The sequence below is a fragment of the Emydura macquarii genome, unplaced genomic scaffold, assembly GCF_026122565.2.
Source record: "Emydura macquarii macquarii isolate MOO-44397 ecotype Brisbane River unplaced genomic scaffold, CSIRO-AGI_Emac_v2 contig_968, whole genome shotgun sequence".
Classification (NCBI taxonomy): Eukaryota; Metazoa; Chordata; order Testudines; family Chelidae; genus Emydura; species Emydura macquarii.
In genome coordinates, this window is record NW_027131105.1 from 8,382,536 (window position 1) to 8,404,160 (window position 21,625).

At 42.5% G+C, this 21,625-nt stretch overlaps 1 protein-coding gene and 1 long non-coding RNA gene across 10 annotated transcripts in view; both read right to left on the reverse strand.

Moving 5' to 3' along the window:
- WNK2 (WNK lysine deficient protein kinase 2) overlaps positions 1 to 6,923 on the reverse strand; it is a 156,577-nt gene extending 149,654 nt beyond the window's left edge. For 3 of the 9 annotated variants that reach the window (XR_010918939.1, XM_067544099.1, XM_067544101.1), the window contains exons 1-2: positions 6,701 to 6,895; positions 5,168 to 5,902 (exon numbers count right to left, since the gene is read on the reverse strand). Coding sequence is in view for 8 of the 9 variants with exons in the window: in XM_067544099.1 (XP_067400200.1) it covers positions 5,168 to 5,800 (633 nt within the window). In the remaining variant the exon portion in view is untranslated. Of the gene's footprint in view, positions 1 to 5,167; positions 5,903 to 6,256; positions 6,460 to 6,700 lie in introns of those variants that run through there. The other 6 variants (XM_067544096.1, XM_067544094.1, XM_067544098.1 and 3 more) reach the window with 5 other exon arrangements.
- A 2,499-nt stretch (positions 6,924 to 9,422) lies between these two features.
- Positions 9,423 to 21,625, reverse strand: part of LOC137150315 (uncharacterized) — a 46,424-nt gene continuing 34,221 nt past the window's right edge. The window contains exons 2-3 of the long non-coding RNA XR_010918944.1: positions 21,412 to 21,488; positions 9,423 to 9,783 (exon numbers count right to left, since the gene is read on the reverse strand). This is a non-coding gene — a long non-coding RNA (uncharacterized lncRNA). The remainder of the gene's footprint in view (positions 9,784 to 21,411; positions 21,489 to 21,625) is intronic.

Below are 21,625 nucleotides of genomic sequence, written 5' to 3' on the forward strand. Positions count from 1 at the left end.
GAGGAGGAGGGGGAGGCTTAATTCCACTGTTCTTGTAAGGCAGAAGTTGGGGAGCCAGTAGGGTACAGCTGCAACCTTAACTAAGTTTTGTTCTGGTGACTTTTAAGGATGTTCAATATTCATACAGTCCAGACACACTGGTTCTAGGACTGGGCATTTGACTGGTCCAAAAATAATTGGAGATATCGTTTGATGCACTAGTTTATTAGAACAGCAACATAAAAGAATAAGACACTATGGTCACCAATAGACTTGGCCTTCGACAAAGCCTAATGCCTATTATAAAAAGCAGTCTGCTTGTCTGAATTATTTCAACTCAGAAAACGCTATAACACATTTAAATGACATTCTAAAAATAGAGTAATTACTACTTTTTAGCATTTACACTTGAAAGTCATTCCAAACTGAACAGTTGCAGAAGAAAAGCAAAATGAAATGAAATAAACATAGTAACTATAAAAGAAGAAAGTCATTTTTAAATGTACTTATACTAAGTAGGCCACTCTTCAAGCAGCTTAATGGCTCTGAATCTTTTCTCTGTCTCTCTCCCCTACTCCCTCTTGAGTTAATTTCTGTATATTTGTCTAGTCAGTTTAGATGATAAGATCTCTGGGGCTGGTATTCTTTTAGCTTGTTTAATGTGCTTTGTAAACAGCCATATACATTGTATACCAGGCCACCAAATAAACATACATGTTTGTTCTAGAAATTCCAGCCAATCAAGATGCTCAACTTTCAATTAGTTTACCATTTCCCCCAACAGGTGGCATTAGCATGTAGTAAAGTGAGTGATCTGGACATTTAAGCAACCAAATAGTAGGCTGACAACACCTACATCAGGGCATTTTGCTGGAATATCTGACTATATTTGACAGTGGTCAAATAACAGGTGGTCAACTGACATTATCTGACCAACTTGCCACGCTATTGGTGGCCTATTCTGATATAGGTACAGGTGGTCTTTAAAACATAATTAAAAGGGGGAAATCATTCATAATAGGAGATTTTGGTCTTGGACAACCATAATAAGTGGGAGGGGGTGCTTTCATTGGTGATAAGTAGCTACTTCTCTGATCCTTTCATTTTTGGAAGAAGGACAAGAAAAGGATGTCCTTTCTTTCCCTACTAATTTTACAACAGTGGCATTGCTAACAAAAAGCTCTAAATAGAAACCTGAGAGATCAAAATTAAAACAGGAATTGAAGAGCACTAGTGAAGACTACTCAATGATGTAGTTCTGTACATGGACTCCCCTGATTTTTTCTACAAGTCCCAAAAGGGACATATACTTTCAAGCTCTTCATATTTCAGCATGCATCTATCTAAATAGAATGTTTAACCTGCCTATTGGCAAATCTTAACTTGCTCATGAACTGAGTTTATAGTTAGGAGGCTCAGCTTTTTGAAAAATGGTTAGTCTGAAGTCTCAGCATGCAGCTGCAATGTACCACTAGTTAACTAGAGGGGGGCAAAACCAAGTGCATGAACCCTTTCAAACTTCTGCAGGCATACAAATACCATCACCAATACTTACAAGTTCCAGACTAGACTCAATATGGTAAAGGAGTCTATTTTCTGGCTACAGTCTAAATATCTTGGCTCAGGCAAATCTAAAACCTAGTTTCAATTCAACTTTTAACCTGAACCTATCCATGATTCCATTTCTACATCTTTAGCTCATTTCTTCAATCATAGTTATGCTACAAAACAAATATTTAATCATTCTTTGGCATTAAATTTAGTTAAAACCAATTTCTTGCAAAAAAAATTTCCAGTCATGTAGTGTACAGAATGAAGAGATCTCAAAACCAGCTTGCAAAGCTTTCAGGTAGATTAAAAAAAAACACACCATGATTGGACTGAAAAATAATGTTAGCGGAGAAAGTAGAGGGGAGAGATGTCTGCTGGAAAGCTCAATCTATGAGAAGATAAACTGAAATATATTAGGGGTTCATTCTTGTGGGTCATGGACTCAGAAAAATCAAGTTAGATACAAAGAATGTCAATTACTTCATCACTTTGCCAAAGCAGAACTTTTCCCTTTGCTACATTATCTTCATTGAGAGCTAATCAAGTTACACAAAGCAGAAGTATTCCATTGGCTCTCATTCTCTAAGCTTCATATATATGCGATACAACCATACCTTTAAAAACCTCCTATTTATCATTTTGACTGCATGTACCGTACCCAAGACTGAAGGAGCACAACTGATCAGCCTGGAAATTTAGGGATCTTGCTGGGGGGGGGGGGGGGAAGACCAGTACACATGGGTATATTTCCCCTAAAAGAAATGTACAGATGTAACATTCAAATTAAGCAATATAAAAATTGCTTTCTGTGCTATGAAAATATCAAAACTGACATTTTATGTTTTCAACCATAGGGTAATGATTTTGTATGGGTCCTTTGCCACTTGCAACTGAACACATGTCTACAGAGAAATAAAAACAGAATCAAGTAATGTGTAATTGGCCAGATACATCAAAATATTGTAAATAAACACGATTCCTTACAAATGTCAGCCTTAGACAAACTGTATGCAACTCAGGTTTATGAAAGTAATACACAATCCATCAATGTATAATGCTGGCTATTTGCATCTTTTTCAAACTAAGGCTGAGAACATAGGCCAGACACTAAAAAAACCAAACCCTACACTTCATTAATCCAAAACAATTTTCAACAATAACTTGAAAATTTAACATACCATCTTGTGGAAGCTGACCCTTCTCCAACATTACCTTCAAATCTGTACAAATAATTGACACTGATTTGTCAGAAGTGGCAGCCAGAAGTACCCTGATGAATTCTCATCACTTTTCCTGTATTTGTCTAGTCCAAAAACTAGACCTCTCAATTTAGAACTATTATAGAAAGAAGTCAGTGGCAATGAAACAATGTTCTGTCTCTCAGATTTGAAACTACAGGTACCTCTGGTTTATAATGGAAGCCAAAGTAATGATTACAGATCATTCTTCCACAAGAGACATTTTGAGCTATACAGGTAATTAGAGGCTTTTTAACCCTCTTAACACCTTCTCCACAAAGCAGCACATAAAGATCGCTGACCCAAATGAAATGAGATTAGTAAAAAGAGATTAGTGAAATTTCAGTGTATTTTACTGTACCCAATTGTGAAGATTCCTCGAGGATTTAGATTACCATAAGATTACAATTTGCAAAGTATCTTTATTTTCTGACATACTTAATGATCAGTCTAAGCAGCTATGGACAGTCAATCCATTATAGAACTGTTTTACTTTTTAAATATTACTTTTCACTAGTAAAGCAGAGTTAAAGCAAAGTTGACAGTAAAATGAATGCCAAATCACTGAGACTATTCTGTTGTGACTGAATTTACACAACATAGGTCACTGTCAAATGATACTGGCCTTTCATTATATCCAAACATTCTCTTATAGAGAACATCTGGACAATATTTTTAAATGAACCTTAAGTTATTACAATAAAAAAAACTTTACACGTGCAATTTTTTTTCCCACTCTCCAATCTAACCCAAATCAGAAAGACAAAGCTGGCTTGGGATGATGCTTTCTCCTTTCTTCCCAGCAGCGTGCAGCTTGACAAATCTCCAATTGCCTATTCTGCAGCTTCTCCCCTGTTTCTCATACAGTCTCCTCCATGCTACTGGGACTTCTTCTATCTTGCCTTTTTTTCTACTTCTCTTGCTGCAACACACCACAATTGTGGCTCTGCAGCCCTTTTAAAAATCCCACAATACAAAAGTAAAGCAAGTTGTTTTTGTTTCTCTAGCTCTTAACAGAATAAGAGAAATTCACACAAACACTGAGATAAGTACTCCCTACACTTTTAATTAAACAATATGGAGTTGCAGTGAATTACAAGATACTATACAATAAAAATCAACCAAAATGACAAGACTGTATGTCCACTCATCTGCTTATCACAGGAGACAAAGTAGAGTTTACATTGATTTTCAGAATCAGGGCTTCCATTCCGTCCTTTCCTAATTGTATTTAGACATTATAGCAGGAGGTTCAATCCTGTATTCAGTGGGAGTTTTGGGATTTGGGCAGGATTAGTGCCATGGATCAATTTGAAGCACAGATCTCAGCACCCCAGCAAAATCTATACAACACAACCTAGCTTAAGTGGTAGTCTAGAAAAAAGGTCTTATTAAAAAAGAGAAACCTCAAGTGCACTGAAAAAAGTCACAACAGCTTAGGTCTCATATCAATGTACTAATATGCTAAGAAGCAAGGTGGAGTCAAGAAACAGACACCCCTTCACCAAAAAACTTGGGTACGTCATGTTGAAAAATCCACTTTGCATACGGTGAATATAAATATGTAAGTACAATACAAAGTTACAGAAATAGTTAAAAGAATTTAGTATCCATGCCCAGAAATTGAAGAGTTTCAGGCCTTTAATTAGAATTGTATTAATGTACTATTCCATCCTACAGGTCTCAAAGGCTTAAAAAAAAATAGAGAAATTCTGGGAGGAGGGGAAACCTTTAGTTGTGTTTGCTCCAAAAGACATCCGAATCCACACATTTTGACTTTGCTGAAAGACTAACTCAGATATAAGCTACATTTGATGAGAAAGCCCTTCCCAAATTTCAATTCAGAATGAGTTGGAGACAGCTTAATTACCCTTTCAGAATAGGGGGTTTCAGTGGGAAGAGGCCCTACCAGTAGATATTCAACCCCTGATGTGTTTAGATTTGTGAAGGAAGTAAATCTATTTTCTGCAACTGTATTTTAAGATTTTGATGTCTTTTTTTAAGATACAGGCTGCTAGACTCCTGCTAAATCAAGTTACAGCTGTCTAAAGTGTCAGTTTAAGTGACATAGAACTACCCCCTGGAGCCTCAGCGAACAGTCTCCGTGCAGTCAAGAACTCCTGACTTTTTCATCCCTCCCATCCTAGCCCATGACACTGCCAGACATTTCAGTGACCGAGCCCAGTGCTGAGGGGTTAAGGCAGGCAGGAGTCTATGTACATAAGGTGGCAGATTCTGCACCAATGAGAACCTGCCGCTGTAGTTAGAGGATCAGCACAGCAGCAGCGGAGACGCGAAAGGTTGCGGGAAGCTAAGCCTCTGGAGCTGGCACCGGCTATGTCCTTAGCGGCCCGGACAGGGCTGGGAGCCGGGCGGGGGCCAGGATGAGCCCAGCTTACCTGAAGTTCACACCAAGCGACCTCCACCCAGGTCTCCGTGTCCAGGCCCTTGTAGACCGTTTTGAAGGACCCCCTGCCCAGCTCGATATCAAACTTCAGGAACCTGCCGTCGGGCGAGGTGGAGACGGCTTTCACGTCGGCCTCCTCCTCGGGCTCCTCCTTCCGGCACTTGCTGTGATCTCGGTACGCGTCCGGCGGCTCTTTCCTCTCCGCGTCCCTGCCCGGCTCCTTCTGCTCCTCGGCCGCGGGCGGCCCCCCGGGGGCGGCCCCCTCGGGCTCGGCCACCGCATGCTGCTCCTTGGCCCGCTCCGCAATGATCCGCCTGGTTTTGGCGAGCAGGACGATCCGGCGCGGCTCGGCCTCGGCCAGCTCGAGGGGCGGCTCCTCCTGGTCCGAGTCCACCACGCTCCGCCGCAGGAACCGCAGATGGCCGGCCCGGGGCTCCCTAACGCCGGCCACGCGGGGAGGTGGGGCAGGGGCAGGCGCCGCGCCCCTCTCCGGCAGCGCGGGGGTCTTCATGCCGGCCCCGCGCCAGCTGCCACTGCCGTCGGCGGGCGGGGGCCGGGCAGCCGCTGGAGATGCGCCGCCTCCCCCCGGCGGTGGTGCCGGGCTGGCAGCGCCCCCGGTTTCCATTAGCGCTGAGCTTTGGGCTTCTGCCGCCGCCGCCGCTGCTGGTGTCCCCGGAGCGTGGGAGTCACCATGGTCCGGCCGCGTGCGGGGCCCCGGCGCGCTCACCTGCGGGGCAGAGCGCAGCGCACTGACGAGCCCGCCTAGCTCCCCATAGGGCGGCTAAGCCCGGCCCCGGGGAGACCCGCTCACCTGCCCCTCCCTCCCCGGCTCCAGCGCACGCCCCCCCCCCCCTCACTCCAGCCCTGCAGCCCCGCCCTCCAGCCAGGCTAGCCCCCTTCCCAGCCGCTCGTTCCCTCCCTCCAGCCAGCGTCTGTGCACCTTCCTTCCCCCACCCGCCCCCAGCCTCCCCGTCTCTGCCAGCCACGCGCACTACCCCCCCCCCGCGGAGCTCCCTTCGCACCCCCCACGTGCCCCCTCCCCCACGTAGCGGGCTGGCCTCCCCCCGCCGCTGTTGCACACTTCAGTGATGCTGCAGGCAGAGAGAGCTCCCTCGCCGCAAAGCCAGCTGGGGAGTGCACAAAAGGGGAGGGTGAGCTGGAGCAGAGGCTAGTGTGCGCCGATCAAGCCCACGCAGGGGCTGTCTCACTAGCCCTGCCCGGAGAAGCCGAGACTGTCACAGCAATCGGGGAGGGATCGTGCCTCTAATCCTCCGCCCTGCCCAGAAAAAATAAAAAGCATGCACGCCACAAGCCAGGCACCTGCAGCCGCAGCTGGAGGGGGGGGCGGGGCGCCAGCCAACAGGAGGCGGCGGCGGCTGCAAGCTGCCTTTGCACGTTCCCCGCGTGCCAAATGCGCCAGCCGGCCGGGTTCAGGTGGCCCAGCAGCCAGCTGCACAATGGAGCTGCGTCACCTGCCGGGCGCGCGCCCCACCCACCGCTAGGCGCTGCGCAGCCGGCTACTCACCTGCTGAGGGGGGTCCGCCCCTCCTTGCGGCCATGGAAAGAGACTGGGGGCGCCCGGCCGCAGAGCTCCTGCTCCAAGCAGCGTAGCGCTGCCGCCGCCCCCTCCTCGCAACCTGGGTGCTGCAGCGCTCGCCTCCCTGCAGCTGTTGTCTCCAGGCTCCCCAGTGCAGCCTGAGCCGGCCGCTGCAGCAGCACCAGGTACCTCTCGGCACCGATGGTGGTCGCCCCCGGTCCTGCCGCCCGGCGCTTTTGTCAATGGAACTCCTTCTCCGCCGAGCAGCCCGGCCGCGAGCCCTGGGCGCCTCCGCCAGCCAATCAGGAGGGCCGGGGGCGTGGGTCGTCGGCTAGACCCGCCTCGGGGAACAATAGGCGGGGGGGCGCGCGCGTCTGCCCGGCCCCGGCTGGAAGCCCCCTGCTTGCAAGTGCCACTCCCAGCCGGCTTCAGCGCGGAGCTCCCGCGAGCAGCGAACGTGCCCGTGGAAGAGCAACACCCCAGGCCCGGGGAAGGTGCAGCCCTACCCGCTGTCCTGATCCCGGGAGGCAGGGGTGCGATCTGCTGGGGGGGGCGGGGAGACGGAGGAGCAGCTGTAAGGTCAGAGCCGGGGGTACGGTCATGTAGGATGCGGGGGACGCAGAGGGGGAGGTGGGAGCATAAATGAATAGGTGGGAGGTAAAGGATCCGCCTGGGGGCTGGAGTAGGTTGGGGTGCCGAAGGGTGCGGTGGAGCAGATGGAAGAAGCAGATGGAAAAGCCGATCAAAGCATATTCAAGGAAACATCCTACTCCCAGAGGTCGTTGGGTCCTGCTGCATGGTTTCTGCAGCCTGATGCTCCCAACCATCGACTCCAAGCCTCCAGGGACGTTGGGACAGAGATTTCCCCCCCTTGGCTGAGCCTGCTAGCTGTAAGTCTCAAACTACTTACAGCTTCCTCAGGTCTTAAAAACCCAACTAACTGCCAAAGAATCTGCTCTGAATGAGGGGGCCCGGTGTGAAATAATTAATCAGCATAATGGAAATGAGGCTGTATTGAAATGGAGGGTAGAAGAAGAGAGAAGCACTTTTGTTACATTGCACTGCAGGGTGTGGATGACTGTAGAATTACAAACATAGCTGCAGCTTCCACGACTCCGTGTGGTGGCTTCCCCCTCCCCGTTGAGGAGTAGCGATTGTTATTTGTATTTAGATGGGTTAAGGCTAAGGACCCCCCTCAATAGACTAGGATGCCCCAGTGCTAAGCACCCTATAAACAGAAAGAAACAGGCCCTGTTGCAAACAGTTTACAATCATGTATACACATGGAAACACATAAGAGAGACCATAACCCCTCTCCAGGTTGATTTACCCTTATTCTAGCTATATGAAGTCTAAAAAAAAAGAATTGGGAATAATAATAATGTTGAGTTAGTCCAGGACTGTCCATGGAGGGGATAGATAATGGGATATAGAGTCTTTCAGCTCAAAGCTGCTGGTTTGAATTCACCCATGTCAGAAATGACCGCAATCTCTACTTGCTGGGGGCAAGTCAGACTGTGAAATAAGTTGGTGTTCTCAGTCCTCATGCATAACATCCACATCACATAAATAGGTCACTACTGCTGACAGGGATATTGGCAGTAGAGAGACAAAGCCCTGAACAAAGCTGAAGACCAAATTCCTCTCCTCTCTGGCAGAGGTCCCTTTAAGTCAGTTTTGAGACACAAGCACAACCCTTTCGCAAAATTTGCACTAGTAGTAACTGTGGTGGTTCTGTCCTGTAGGTAAATAAAAGGATTTCAGTTTCCAGCATTGGGAAGCTTTCATAGCATTTGCTGAGCATTCAGATCACACTAACACAATTAAGTTTTTAAAAAAAAATCACTACAAAGCAACAAGGTCCAGCAAAAACAGGCTCCTGAATCTGAAGAAGCTGGTTACCTAGAATCACAGATAATTAAAAGAGAGATTATAAAAAGATTATATTTTTTATAAGAAAACAGATGGTATTTAAATTATGTAAGAACTGTGGTGCTTTCAGTTTAAGAAACATGCTTAATGTTTTTGATAATTATAATTTCAGTGTTAATTGGTGCATTGTAATTTGTTACTGAAGTGCTCAGACTTATTACTTATAATTATATTTGAAGGATTTAAAATTGTGTTACAACTATAAGTGTGCAAATGTATAAAATAAAAGGAAAAATTACTTACTCATAATTCTGAAGAAACAGGACAGATTTGTCTAAGAGTAACGGTACTTACCATCATTCCTCATTGCCAATTATAGGTGTAGATAATGAGGCATAATATCTATGTTTAATTAAAAACTAGCAGTAACTTATTTTTCTCCTCACAATATTGCTTATAGTACTTAGCCTTTTGGTATTATATTTTCTTATGAATTTACAGAAGAGATGATGAGCCTGTATAAAGCTGTTCCACAAAAACATTCCTTTGCACTTGTAAATATTCATAGGAGTAAATGTCAGTGTTTTAGGAATAAGAAAAAAAGAACTACCAGTGTGATATACAGAGTGTATCTAGTAGGGTACAATGACTGTAAAACATGCCACTACAATCAATACTCAGCTTTCAGAGACTTCCACAACATTTGGTTAACTAAACTAAACTAAACTAACCACACATTCACAGGCAAACATAACTAAGTATAAACATACTGTAGCACAAACTGAAAAAAACCCCAAACAAGTGAAATGTAAGCACTACAGTTTTTGAAGCTCCAGTCTCATAATTAAAGTTTCATCTTTAATTGTTCTGTTTGTGCCTAGGAATTGCAACATGTAGGATACACACAGTAGCATCACTTCCTTACACAGAGATCTCACACCCCAGAAACCCTTTGAGATACTGAGCCAAGTTAAGTATTCAGAAACAAAGTAAAAATGGAGTGTCAGCATCCCCATGATGATTGAAGTATGTGGCCTTTCGTCTTCCAATGCTGAATGCAGCTGTGGCAAAATGATAAAATCCCAGTTTGTCTTCTTATAACAATTGTATGCTCTTCTGCCATGCAGTTTTACCACTGTGAATCTGAATTTGCAGAAGACAATTATGTAGTGTGTCGATTAGCTGAAAGAGTTCTATTGCTGCAAGAAATTAAAAGAAACTTGAATCATACAAGACGGTTAATGTGCATGCAAGTATCAACATCTATATGCAGTATTTATATTTCTATAAACTGTTGCTTAATACAACCATGTGCGTTTCTCTAATGACTCCCTCTCACCTTCTTCTGATATATCAAATGCCATATTAATGCGCCTGCTCCTGGACAGAGATAAATACTTTTAGTTTTTCTTGTAATAATTTTTTAGTACAAAAAGACTGGGACCCTTTGAATTGGAGCCAATGTGTTGCAGCTACCTGGACATTCTTTAAAATATTTAAAAAATATTTAGCATGTAGCAAACACAAATTGTCATGTAAAAGTGTCTCGTTTACTTTCAGTATCTGATTAATTTCATGATAGGAAATGACTAAAAATTATCTGGAAACGTTTAACTGAAAAAAGAGCTGCAAAGCTTCTGGTTCCAGTTTTTAAGAAGGAGCCTGATAAGTCCTTGATCCTACATGGGAAGATACCTGCGCCCACACAAAACTGCTTTCAGGACGTTTTCCAGTTTGTTTTCCCTCTCTCTTGCTTTGACCATTGGGAAAGAGAGTTGCATGTAGAAACCTCTATTTCTCTAGGAATGTGGTGAGAAGATGCAGATGGTGTACTGCATCAGGAATGAGTTTAAAGGATGATCACTACTGGCCATTGGCTATCGACTGGAGACATTTAATACACCACAATGGACCTGCAGACTGAGGGGGGGCCAAGACTCCCTAGATCAGTTAGACTCAGCTGATGTTAATTTGTTTATTGTTTTAGCACAAATAAAAGTGTTAGGCACTAGAAATCAGGAATTAATGAGATCTGTAGAGCAATTAGTCTGCATTACACAACACTTGGTGTAAAGGGTACCAGGGTGAGAACAGTACACAAGGCTTGATCTTAGGCTTTGTCTCCACTAGCACTTTTGTCGGCAAAACTCTTGTCGGTCAAGGGTGTGAAAAACAAACCCCCTGACCGACATAAGTTTCACCAACAAAAGCACCGGTGTGGACAGCACCGTGTCACTGTGAGACACTTTCCTGCTGACACAGGTACTGCTGTTTCGGAGGGGGTGGTTTAATTATGCCAGCGGAAGAGCTCTCTCCCATCGGCATAGAACGGCTACCTCATGGCGGCGCAGCTGTAGCAGTACAGCTGTGCTGCTCTAAAGTCTGTAGTGTAGACATAGCCTTCTTAAAGCTCTGAGCTTAAGTTTCCCAGATGAAAATGTAACAAGCCTAGGACCTGATTCACCTTTCACTGAAGTGACTTGCTATTGATTTCAGTGGGAGCAGGATCAGGATTTGATTATCAGTTAAATGAGGGAATTGAGTCTAGCAATGTTCATTGTTTAATTTTTTAGGTTTGGTGTGGAAGAATGCTTCACTTAGAGGGAAAAACAGCCCAACAAAGCCCTCAGAATTTTGAGTAATATAGAGAAAAATCTATTATAAAGGATTCAACAGAAGGAAAAAAAAAGTTCTTTCTTGCTAAGATTAATTCCATTCTGCAGAATGAAACATACTACTTTGGACTGCTATAACACCTCCCAGCTGAAGATCTGACAAATATTAAGATATTAATCTCAAACCCTCACTTATTTAAAAAATAAGCACATACTGTTTATTTCTTTACTTTCAAAGGAAGGAATTACAACAACATTTGGGATCTGACACCTTCATCTGGCCTAGTTTAAAGTAAGCTCATTTTTGAATCTTCAATGTCTCTGTTTGTTAGTTCTCACATTACAGTAACATGCCAGCTCTGTTTCTTCATTCTCAGGTTATAAAGACAATCATTTTACAAATCGTAAAATCCATACTCTGGTTTGGAAAAGTGTGTTTATTATAGCCTAAATCACTAAACTCCACCAAGTGGCAGAGTAGAGAACGTATAACTTGGAGAAACAAGAAGCCAATGCTTTAGAATGACTTCATGAGTAGCTCTTTGTGCTTTTTGCACTAGACTAGGCAAACACAATGAAGCATTTGTGCGCTCTTGTTTTTTTTTAACCAAATGACTTCCCCTCTTCTCCCCCTCCCCCCATATCTCTTGAGCATGGAACGATGAATAACGATGGGCGAGTAATGTCAGGAACAGAGGACAAAGGACCTGCAATAAAATTTGAGTATGCAGTATATTAGACCCTGATCCTGCAAACATTAATAACTTTATTCATGAGATTAGCCCCATTGATTATGATGAGACTAACTGTGTGGGTGAAATTATTCACGTACATTGGTTCCAGTTTTAGAGCCTTAGTGTGTGCATTTATGCCAAAAAAGACAAACAAAACCATCTCATTGTTTATTTGTATTGTGGTAGCATTTAGGAGTCCTAGTCATGGACCTGAACCCCATTGTGCTAGGTGCTGCGTACACACAGAACAACGAGATTGTCTCTGCCCCAAAGATCTTACAGTCAAAGGCTAGCTCTACGCTAGGAGCTAGGGGAGGTGATTCCCCTGCTTGTGTATGCATACTTGCACCAGCTCTCAGTCAGCTAGCAAAAGTAAAAATAGCTGTGTAACCACAGTAGCACAGGGAGCAGCAGCAGAGGAACGGCTGAGCTACGTCAAGTACAAACCCGCCTGATACTGGTGGCCTTGCCTCCACTGCCACTACCTGTGCTACTGCAGCGAGAGTAATATTTATACTTGTGCTAGCTCACTGAGAACTGGTATGAGTATGTGTACAGGAGTAGGGGACTATCACCCCTAGCTTATAGTGTAGACATAGCCTAACTACTTAGGCTATCTAAATTGTATTCTGGATACCTACTTTTCCTGTACTTGGTGTCACATACAAATAGATTAAACATGGAGAGTGCTTTGCACTGGACATTTTCTTTACTGAACCTATAAAGAACAGGATTTTTTAGGCCCCATTATTTAAAGAGCTTTACAAATCCTAGTGCATACAAGTTTTTCCTTTACAATAAAAAACAATGTAAATGTAATTATTCCCCTTCAGTGTTAGTCTCTGGCTGGCTTGAAACAAACACAAAACAGGTGAAATTATTCATTCTAGTCTTACTTGCTCGAATGACTAAAGTGCAGAAAATAAACAAATGATGAGAAGCAAAATTAGTATTTTCAAACTTTCAGGTTTTAGTAATCTAAATAAAAGTGGTTAGAAGTAAACAGACAAGAATGTAAAGATACCTAGAGCAGGCCCAAAGATTTAGGTTTAATTTTAAATAACATTAACAGTACTGTTTCAGTAAAAAGTGAGAGAGAGAAGGAGTAAATCTGAATTTTGGTGCAAATAGTTTATTTGGATTTTAACGTTCCCTGACAGTATTTACTACTCAGACCCTGTAGCACCCGACTAATCCACGAGAACCAGAAAGTGAAAGTGCCTGGAAATTATAAACAAAAAGAAAAGTGATTACTCTTTTCCCATTGTCCAAGTGAAGTGAAGAATAAAAAGTTAAATTGTTACAGTTTTCAGATTCAGTAATCTAAAGGATTATATTTTGTTTTCAGGGATATATTCATTGTAGCACTTTTTTTTTGTTCTGTGTTTGTACAATGCATAGAACAATGGGGTCCTGGCCCATAACTGGGGCTCCTAAATAAATTAGTAATAATCATAATAATTTATTGCTTGGAAAGCATTTTGAAGAAGTGTTTATAAATGCTTGTTATCAATCTGGCAGCATCCCTTTACAAAACATAGTGACATTCATGTTGATCGTCTCTCTCATCATCAACTTAAGTTTTAGTGGGTGTATTTTCCAGACAAAAAGTAAGGAATCTGTGAGATACGCTATCTACGTCAGCACTAAAAGCAGCTTTCTCAGCAATTTTCAAAAGAGACCTCCAGAGAGAGTTTAAAAACCAACAAAAAGAGAGGACATGCCAGAACCTCGGCAGTGGAAATTAATTTAAGGGGCTCCTAGACCTCAATTTTTATTCCATAGATTTTTTAGGTTTAAAAAAAACCAAAACCAAATGTAAAATGAAAGGACATAAGTGAGTGAAAATAGATTTGACAATATCTAGTTTATGTGGTGCCTTTCAAAGAATAGTCATCATACTGGCATCCCTACAGCACCCTTCTCTTGAGCAGTTACCATGTGACTGTTATTCAGTGGACAGCTGCTTCCTAGTGGACCGTGTTTATGATACATAGTAATGAACACCTATTATCTTAACTGGCAAAAATTATCAGTGTCAGCAGGGAGATCAAAGTCTGATCGTGCATAAATCCAAACTACCTCTCAACGTCTACTAGTTCCCTTAGATCGGGCTTGAAGCAAATGGGTAGGACAGCATGAAAGAGTCTGCACTGCTGCCGCCACACTTGGGTATAAATGGATTTCCAGTGCCCAGGCCTGTCAATCTAAACAAAAGCCAAAAAGTCATAATGTATCTTTTAAAAAATGACATGCTCAAATAGCCAGATCTGGATGGCCATGAACCTGCAAAGACTTAGGGCTTGTCCACACTCTGTGTTAGTCTGCTCTAGATAAGTATAAATTCTAGATTCTCAGGATCTTGACTATCCAGATATTGACTAGAAAAATATTTTAACCCATTTCTACAGTGAAATATCACAATGATACAATAGCAATACTCTAAGGTAAGTATGTTAGCCACTGTACTTTTGCCTTATTTGACATATTTTAAGGAAATCTGTCATTAAAATGTGTGAAGTGGCTGAATAATTTGAAGTATTCCCATTTACAAGAAGGAATTGCAAAATAATTTATCAGGAGAAGGTCAGTATTGCCATAACATGAATGTTTTAGGAGTCGCCCGTTCTGCATAAATGGCCTTACTCAGCATTTCCTGCACATTCGGTTTCCATCTCGTTGTTAGTCAGGCCCTCCAAAGATCTTACCAAGGGCTGTCTGGCAAAAAAACCAGAGAAGTGAGGACCTGGGGATAGATTCTCAGCTTGTGTAAATTGTCATTTCTCTCCACTTCGTTGGAGCGGAGAATCTGCCCTCTAGTTTTTTAAATATATTAAGAAGCAAGGAGAAAACCACCACACAGTTTAAAACTCTGAGGTGATTTTTATGTCGATTTGCTTCACAGATCACTTTTAAGCTGGTGTAATCAGTCACCAGTGATCACTGCTTAGCAGATGTTTAACACTCTGGAGAGAAATTTCTTTGAATGGTCTCTGCCCAATTCCTGAGCAGAACTTTGAAACTTTTGAAATAGAGACAATTCCTGGAGAAATCTATCACAGGGTATGCTATAATATGGAATTAGAACTAGTTAAATACTATTTATTGCACATTGCTTCATACTGAATCTTTTAATGCATGCCAATATTTGTTAATTTGTTCTGAGTACTCCACCAGGACTATGCTGAACTACTGCATGCTAGAACAAGAACATTTTGGAAGTTGTGATGGTTAGTAGATAGACGCACTGAAAGGCCAGATCTAGTCAATAAAGCTTCAAGTTCTTTAATACATTAAGGCAAGGCTGACAGTAACCTGAGACACACATTGCTTTACAATTAAAAAAAATAAAATACCAAAAATATCAGTTCTTTATTGGGAATGACAGTCCATCTCTACATGTGAAGTGTGCATATAAATTTAGAGGTACTAGTCCCAACACCCATTCGGGGGGGGGGGGGGGGTGGCAAAGAGGGAATAAGAAAAGAAAGAACACAAGGAGGCGAAAGAAAGAAAGAATAGGGAATAAAAGGTTAACATAATGAGAGTAGGAGTTTATTGGTGCTCATTTCAGATCAGATTCAGATTGCCTTACTCAAGCTGGATAGAACTTTTATGCACAAATAATCCCTCTGAAGTGCATGGGACTGTTTGTGGAATAAAATAACTATCCAACAAGAGGAAAGGTGTCCCAACCTGACCTCTTGAGGAATTTTTGCAAGACAATATATATATATATATAGAGAGAGAGAGAGATGTACATACACCGTTTCACAAAGCATGGAAACAAGAGTTCTGGAAAGATCATAGATAAGACTATGATAATATGAAAGAATAAAGGTCTTCTCAAATATCCAGCTCTCCAACTGGCAGCCTGCCAGACCTGTTCAGAGACCAAATGATTGCTTTCTGATTGGGCTATGGAAACCATCTGAAAGCTATAGATTGTTTTTTCATGCATAGAACAATTGATCAACTAAATGTTATCTTTGCTCATTGGTGTTTGCAGTCTTGGGGTAAACATGTTGGGCCAGCATATTGGAGAGACAAGGTGGATGAGATAAAATCTTTTATTGGGCCAATTTCTGTTGGTGAAGGGACAAGCTTTTGAGCTATACAGAGCTCTTCTTCAGGTCCAGAGCTCTGTGTTGCTGAAAAACTTGTCTCTCTCATCAACAGAAGTTGGTCCAATAAAGATATTACCTCGCCCTCTCCCCGCCCTTGTCTATCTTTACTGATGGCATTGAGAGTACATTTGTAAAGTTTGTGGACGATAGCAAGCTGGGAGGGGTTGCAAGCATTTTGGAGGACAGGATTAGAAATCAAAATGATCTTGACGAACTGGAGAAATGGTCTGAAATAAACAGGATGAAATTCAATAAGGACAAATGCAAAGTACTCCACTTACGGAGGAATAATCAATTGCACACAAGCAAAATGGGACATGACTGTGTAAGAAGGAGCACTGCAGACAAGAAGCTGGGAGCTATAGTGGATCACAAACTAAATGAGTCTACAATGTAATACTGTTGCCAAAAAACCCCCCTCAACAATCCCCAAACCATTGTTCTGGGATGTATTGGCAGGAGTGTTGTAAGCAAGACACGAGAAGTAATTCTTCCGCTCTACTCTACGCTGATAAGACCTGGAGTAGTGTGTCCAGTTCTGGGCACCACACTTTGGGGAAAATGGTGACAAATTGGAGAAAGTCCAGAGGAGAGCAACAAAAATGATTAAAGGTCTAGAAAACATGACCTAGGAGGGAAGATTGAAAAAACTGGGTTTATTTAGTCTGGGGAAGAGAAGACTGAGTGGGGGGACATTAAAACAGTCTACAAGTATGTAAAAGGTTGTTATAAAGAGGAGGAGGAGGATTGTTCCCCTTAACCTGGTAGACAGGACAAGAAGTCTTACATTGTAGCAAGGGAGATTTAGATTAGACATTAGGAAAAAACAAACAAACTGGCAGGCTAGGTAAGCACTGGAACAAGTTACCTAGGGAGGTTTTTGAATCTCCGTCATTGGAGGGTTTTAAGAACAGGTTAGACAAACACCTGTCACAAATGGTCTAGATAATACTTAGTCTTGCCTCAATGCAGGGGACTGGATTAGATGACCTACTGAGGTCCCTTCCAGTTCTATGAGGAATATGTTGATAAACCACATCAGAATTGTGATGAAGCAAAGTTAAACCCATATCAAAAGTGGAAATGTTATATTCGGATTTTCATCTTTGCACAGAACAATTCAGGTTGTTCTTCCTCTGCTATATTGTCTAAATAAGCATCAGGAATGACATTAAAACAACTTCCTCAGCACAGGAAAAAAAAGCTATTGCAGTGTTTCCAAGTAAGAGGTTCAAAGATGAATGCCTTTTAATACAAAAGTTTCCTAGCAACGCGTGTTCCTTAGCTAGAATTTACTCCAAAAATGGTGATGCTGTCAGAATTGTATCTGTAACCCAGTGTTTAAAGCACAGTGACTATGCTGCATTACTCTTTGCCTTCACATCCCACAGTAGGACAAAGCATTAGTCTCCTTTTCCCAGTCTCAGTTTTGCATTTTCTCTCATTTTAGCCCTATGCATGGAGTCATCTTCCAGTCCTTATCTCCCAAGTGCCTTTTCTGTCTTCTTTCACATCCCTACAGACACCCCTTCCTATTTCTCGTTAATAACCCCCACAACGTCCTTCTCCTGAACTGTTGTCCTGTGGCTTGTCTTATTAGGATTATAAATTCTTCAGCGCATGGGCTGTGTTTTATCGGTATTCATAAAGTGATGTGTCAATTAACAGTGCTACAATGGTAAAGCAGTCATCTATGAGTCTGCAGTATCATCTTGTCCAATGTGCTTTGTGCCCAACAGTGAGAGCACATGGTGTTTTTTAATGGAACAGGAACAAGCTCTTGCATTCAGAGGATTAAGAGCCACAAAAGCTTTGACAAGCCGTTTTCCTCGTGGCCTCAGGGTAGAACAAAATACAGAAGGGATTGACAAAGTTTCTTGAAGCACAAAAACTTACTACACAACCACGAAGCATCAGAAGAATGGGTTACGATAGCAAGGGCTCCCCAGAGGGCAAACACAGCACAGAAGTGACAGTCACCCACCCAGTTCCTCTATCCCATTGGAACAAACATGTACAGCACCACCACCCTGTTCTATTGTAATGTGCACCCAGATCAACACTTCCCATCCCTTAACTCTCTTGAAAGAGAAGAGGACTAGACAAGGCAACTTCAGGACTTCCCAAACTTTTTCAGGCATTGATCTTAATAGCATCTCTGTCATGGACCACCATCTCTTACATTAATGAGTAAACAGACCACTTTCACGCCCGTAGTAATTGTTTACAAGGAAAAGCAGTATTAGGAAATGATGCAATGTATTTTTTTAATCTTCTAATACCATTTAGCAGCTGGAAGTGAGGAGAGAAGCCAAAAACCATGCGACCAGCCAGTTCTTTGTGGACCATCAGTAAGTGCTCCAATGACCACAGTCTGACAGCTACTAGGATATTATATTGTGTCACGTGCAAGACAATAAAAGGGTAACTGCAATGCAATAGTTAAGATGGGGAATTCATCGGTCACAGTAATCAAAATGATGTCTCACACAGCAAACACAGTCTGGAGTGAGGGCCTGCAGCTGACCTGAGGACTAGCTAGTTCAGTCTCCAGGCAGACTAATGAGCCCAGATGGGCTACAGCAGAGCTGCCTGGTTGACGGGAGCCAGCAGGCATATTCTTAAGCCAAGCAGCACCATCAAGTTACTGGTTGTTCAACACTAACATCTGCAGCTGTGGATGCTCTGTGCCATTCCCAGCCTTGTTCCAGTCCTGCTCCGACCACTAGACCTGACCATCATTGCTCCAACCACTAGGTATGACTGCCCACACCCCAGTCCTGACCACCATAATTTGATGGACCTTGCACATTGTGTAGTAGTTCTGTAACACAGTATGTGCTTTAATAGATTGTACAGAGTATATGTCATATAGCTGAGTTACAATTACTCTAAAGAACATCACCTTCCGTTTCTTAACTTTTTGGCTTTATAAACTAATTTCTTTATTTAAATAAAGTGCACATTTGGACATGTGTTCATTAGTGTACACACACACACACACACACACACACACGCTCCAGAGTCCACTAGGCCTTGCAGAGAATGTAAAATTGGAAATCACAGACACCTAGAGCTCAGCGCAAAGGCCACCACAATAACCTGGGTACCCTCCAATACCATCTCAAAGCTAGGAGACCTTGCTGGGGACTGACTACTAGCCAGAAGATCCCAGTGCTTTAGGAACCACAGCTATAAACTGAGTGAAAAGACGCAGCCTTTGCTAGGGAGTACCACATAAAGCATTAGCCTGCTTTCATGGTTATGGGCTCTATTACCTATTGATACTGTTCTTACTTGCAACATATGAAATGCCTGTATTTCGTGTAGTGAAATACGTCGCCATAGAAGAGTCAAAACTATTCAGGGGAAAGAAAGAAAGAAAGAAAAAGCTTTATGAGAAGATACATAAACCCACTCAAACTATTTTGAGAACTCCAAGTCCTAAGTGATGGAGGCAATTTGTTCAGTTTGTTATATAATGGCACTGCAATATCTTTATCTGTAATTGTCAGATGTATGAAGTACTAATAACTTTGGAAAGGGGCTTCCTTTGTCTTCATTGTTAGTGAAGAAGAGATATCTGTGGATTGTTCCCCTCCCCCCCAAATTAACAGAATCACCTCTTGGGAAGTAGACTTCTAGATGCTTGCCATCTCCTGTAATGATACTCATTATTTAGTACCAAAATAACGAAAGATCCATCCCAGTAATACTTGCAAAAATGTGAATTTTGTCAACCTGTGGCGTACATAGGTACAATTCCATGGTTGTACACCTTTGAATGTAGGAACTTAGCATAGAGGACTATAGTTTGAAACCATGTATTTATCTGGATTACAGAGCATCCTGGTCACAGTATCATCATCCTCTACACAATCTCCTTCCACACCCTCTGTGCTCCTTATTTAGGCACACCTGCCTCAATAAGCCACGTGCCTGCAGTAGCTTTAACTCCAGCCACCCCTCTGCACCGCAGTAACATTTGCCCCTTTACCATACCCCCACCATTCTGTATCTGAATGCCATTTTTAAATAAAAAGTGCTCCTCCCAGGTTAGTTCCCATTATAAATTTAGCAATGTTACTTTGAACACCATATTCCATGTTGTCTATATACACAATATTAAAATGCTGGCCAAAAGTCAATCCTGCACTTTGTCTCTGTCTAGCTGCTATTCCCTGCCCTGTAGCCAGACTCCAAGCTGTAGAACTAACTTGCTTCTTTATGTGACTAATTTACATATTTAACCCATACGGGGTCACATTTTCAGCCCTAACCCATGATTTTGCATGTCCACTTTTCTTTTGTGGACTGACTGGACCATTGATTTTGCATGCACAGACAACCTTTTCAGTACACAAACTGGGCAGACAGCTATCCACTCAGTCACAGATCTGCTTTTGCAGATGCATTCACACTTACATATGCAAAGGCATATATAAAAAAGTTGGAGGTCTGCATGAGGCTGGCTGCAAATTTTCCCACGTGGTGGAATGTTGTCCATTTTCTAAAAGCAGCTCATACAGCAAATGTCGAATTACTCTTACCCATCTGAGAGAGACAAGGTGAGTGAGGCTACATCTTTTATTGGACCAACTTCTGTTTTGAGCCACATAGAGCTTTTCTTCAGCTCTAAGAAAGGTACTCAGAGCATCACAACTAAATGCAAGGTGGAACATACTGTTTAGCGTAAGTAGTTAACACACATTCCAAAGGATTATTCAAGGCAGAGTGACCTATTAACGGCTTCCACTCTCTGCTTGAAGTACCTTTCCAAGACCTGAAGAGGAGCTCCGTGTGGATCGAAAGCTTCTCTCTCCCACCAACAGAAGTTGGTCCAATAAAAGATACTACGTCACCCACCTTGTTTCTCTAATATCCTGGGACCAACACAACTACAGCTACACTGCATACCCATCTTGGCAGTTATACTTCTAGGAATAAATCAGTAATGAAGAATATTTTATTAAACAACTATCACTGCCTTTCAGATGTTCCCTCATGTAGGTAATAACCCAAAACCCATTGAAGGTCAATGGAGATCATTCCATTATCTTCAGCAGACTTTGTATGAGCCCCACAACCACTAGGCACCTTCTGTGTCTTTTCATAGAATTGATGTATATCTCCTCTCTTTTACCATCTGCCCATAAATGAAAGGCACGTACAAGAACATGTTTGTTCCAAAGCTCATCTGGTCCAGTCAGGACCAGAGACAGAACTGTGCAGAACTTCAGAGATACAGAGACAAGCTAGATGAATGGGCAACATGATAGCAACTGACATCCAGTGTTGATAAATACCAAGTAAAGCATATTGGAGGGTAAAAATGTAAACTGCTCACATACCTTACAAGCTTCTAAATTGACTGTTTCCGCTCAGGAAAGGGACCTAGGCATCATCCTAGACAGCTTGATGAACTCCTCTGCTCAATGTGCAGTCAAAAAAGCAAACAAGATGTTAGGATGCAAAAGGAATGGGATGGAGAATAATATAGAAAATCTCATATACATAAATAAATATATATAAACCTTTATATAAATCAACAGTGTGGTCCCATCT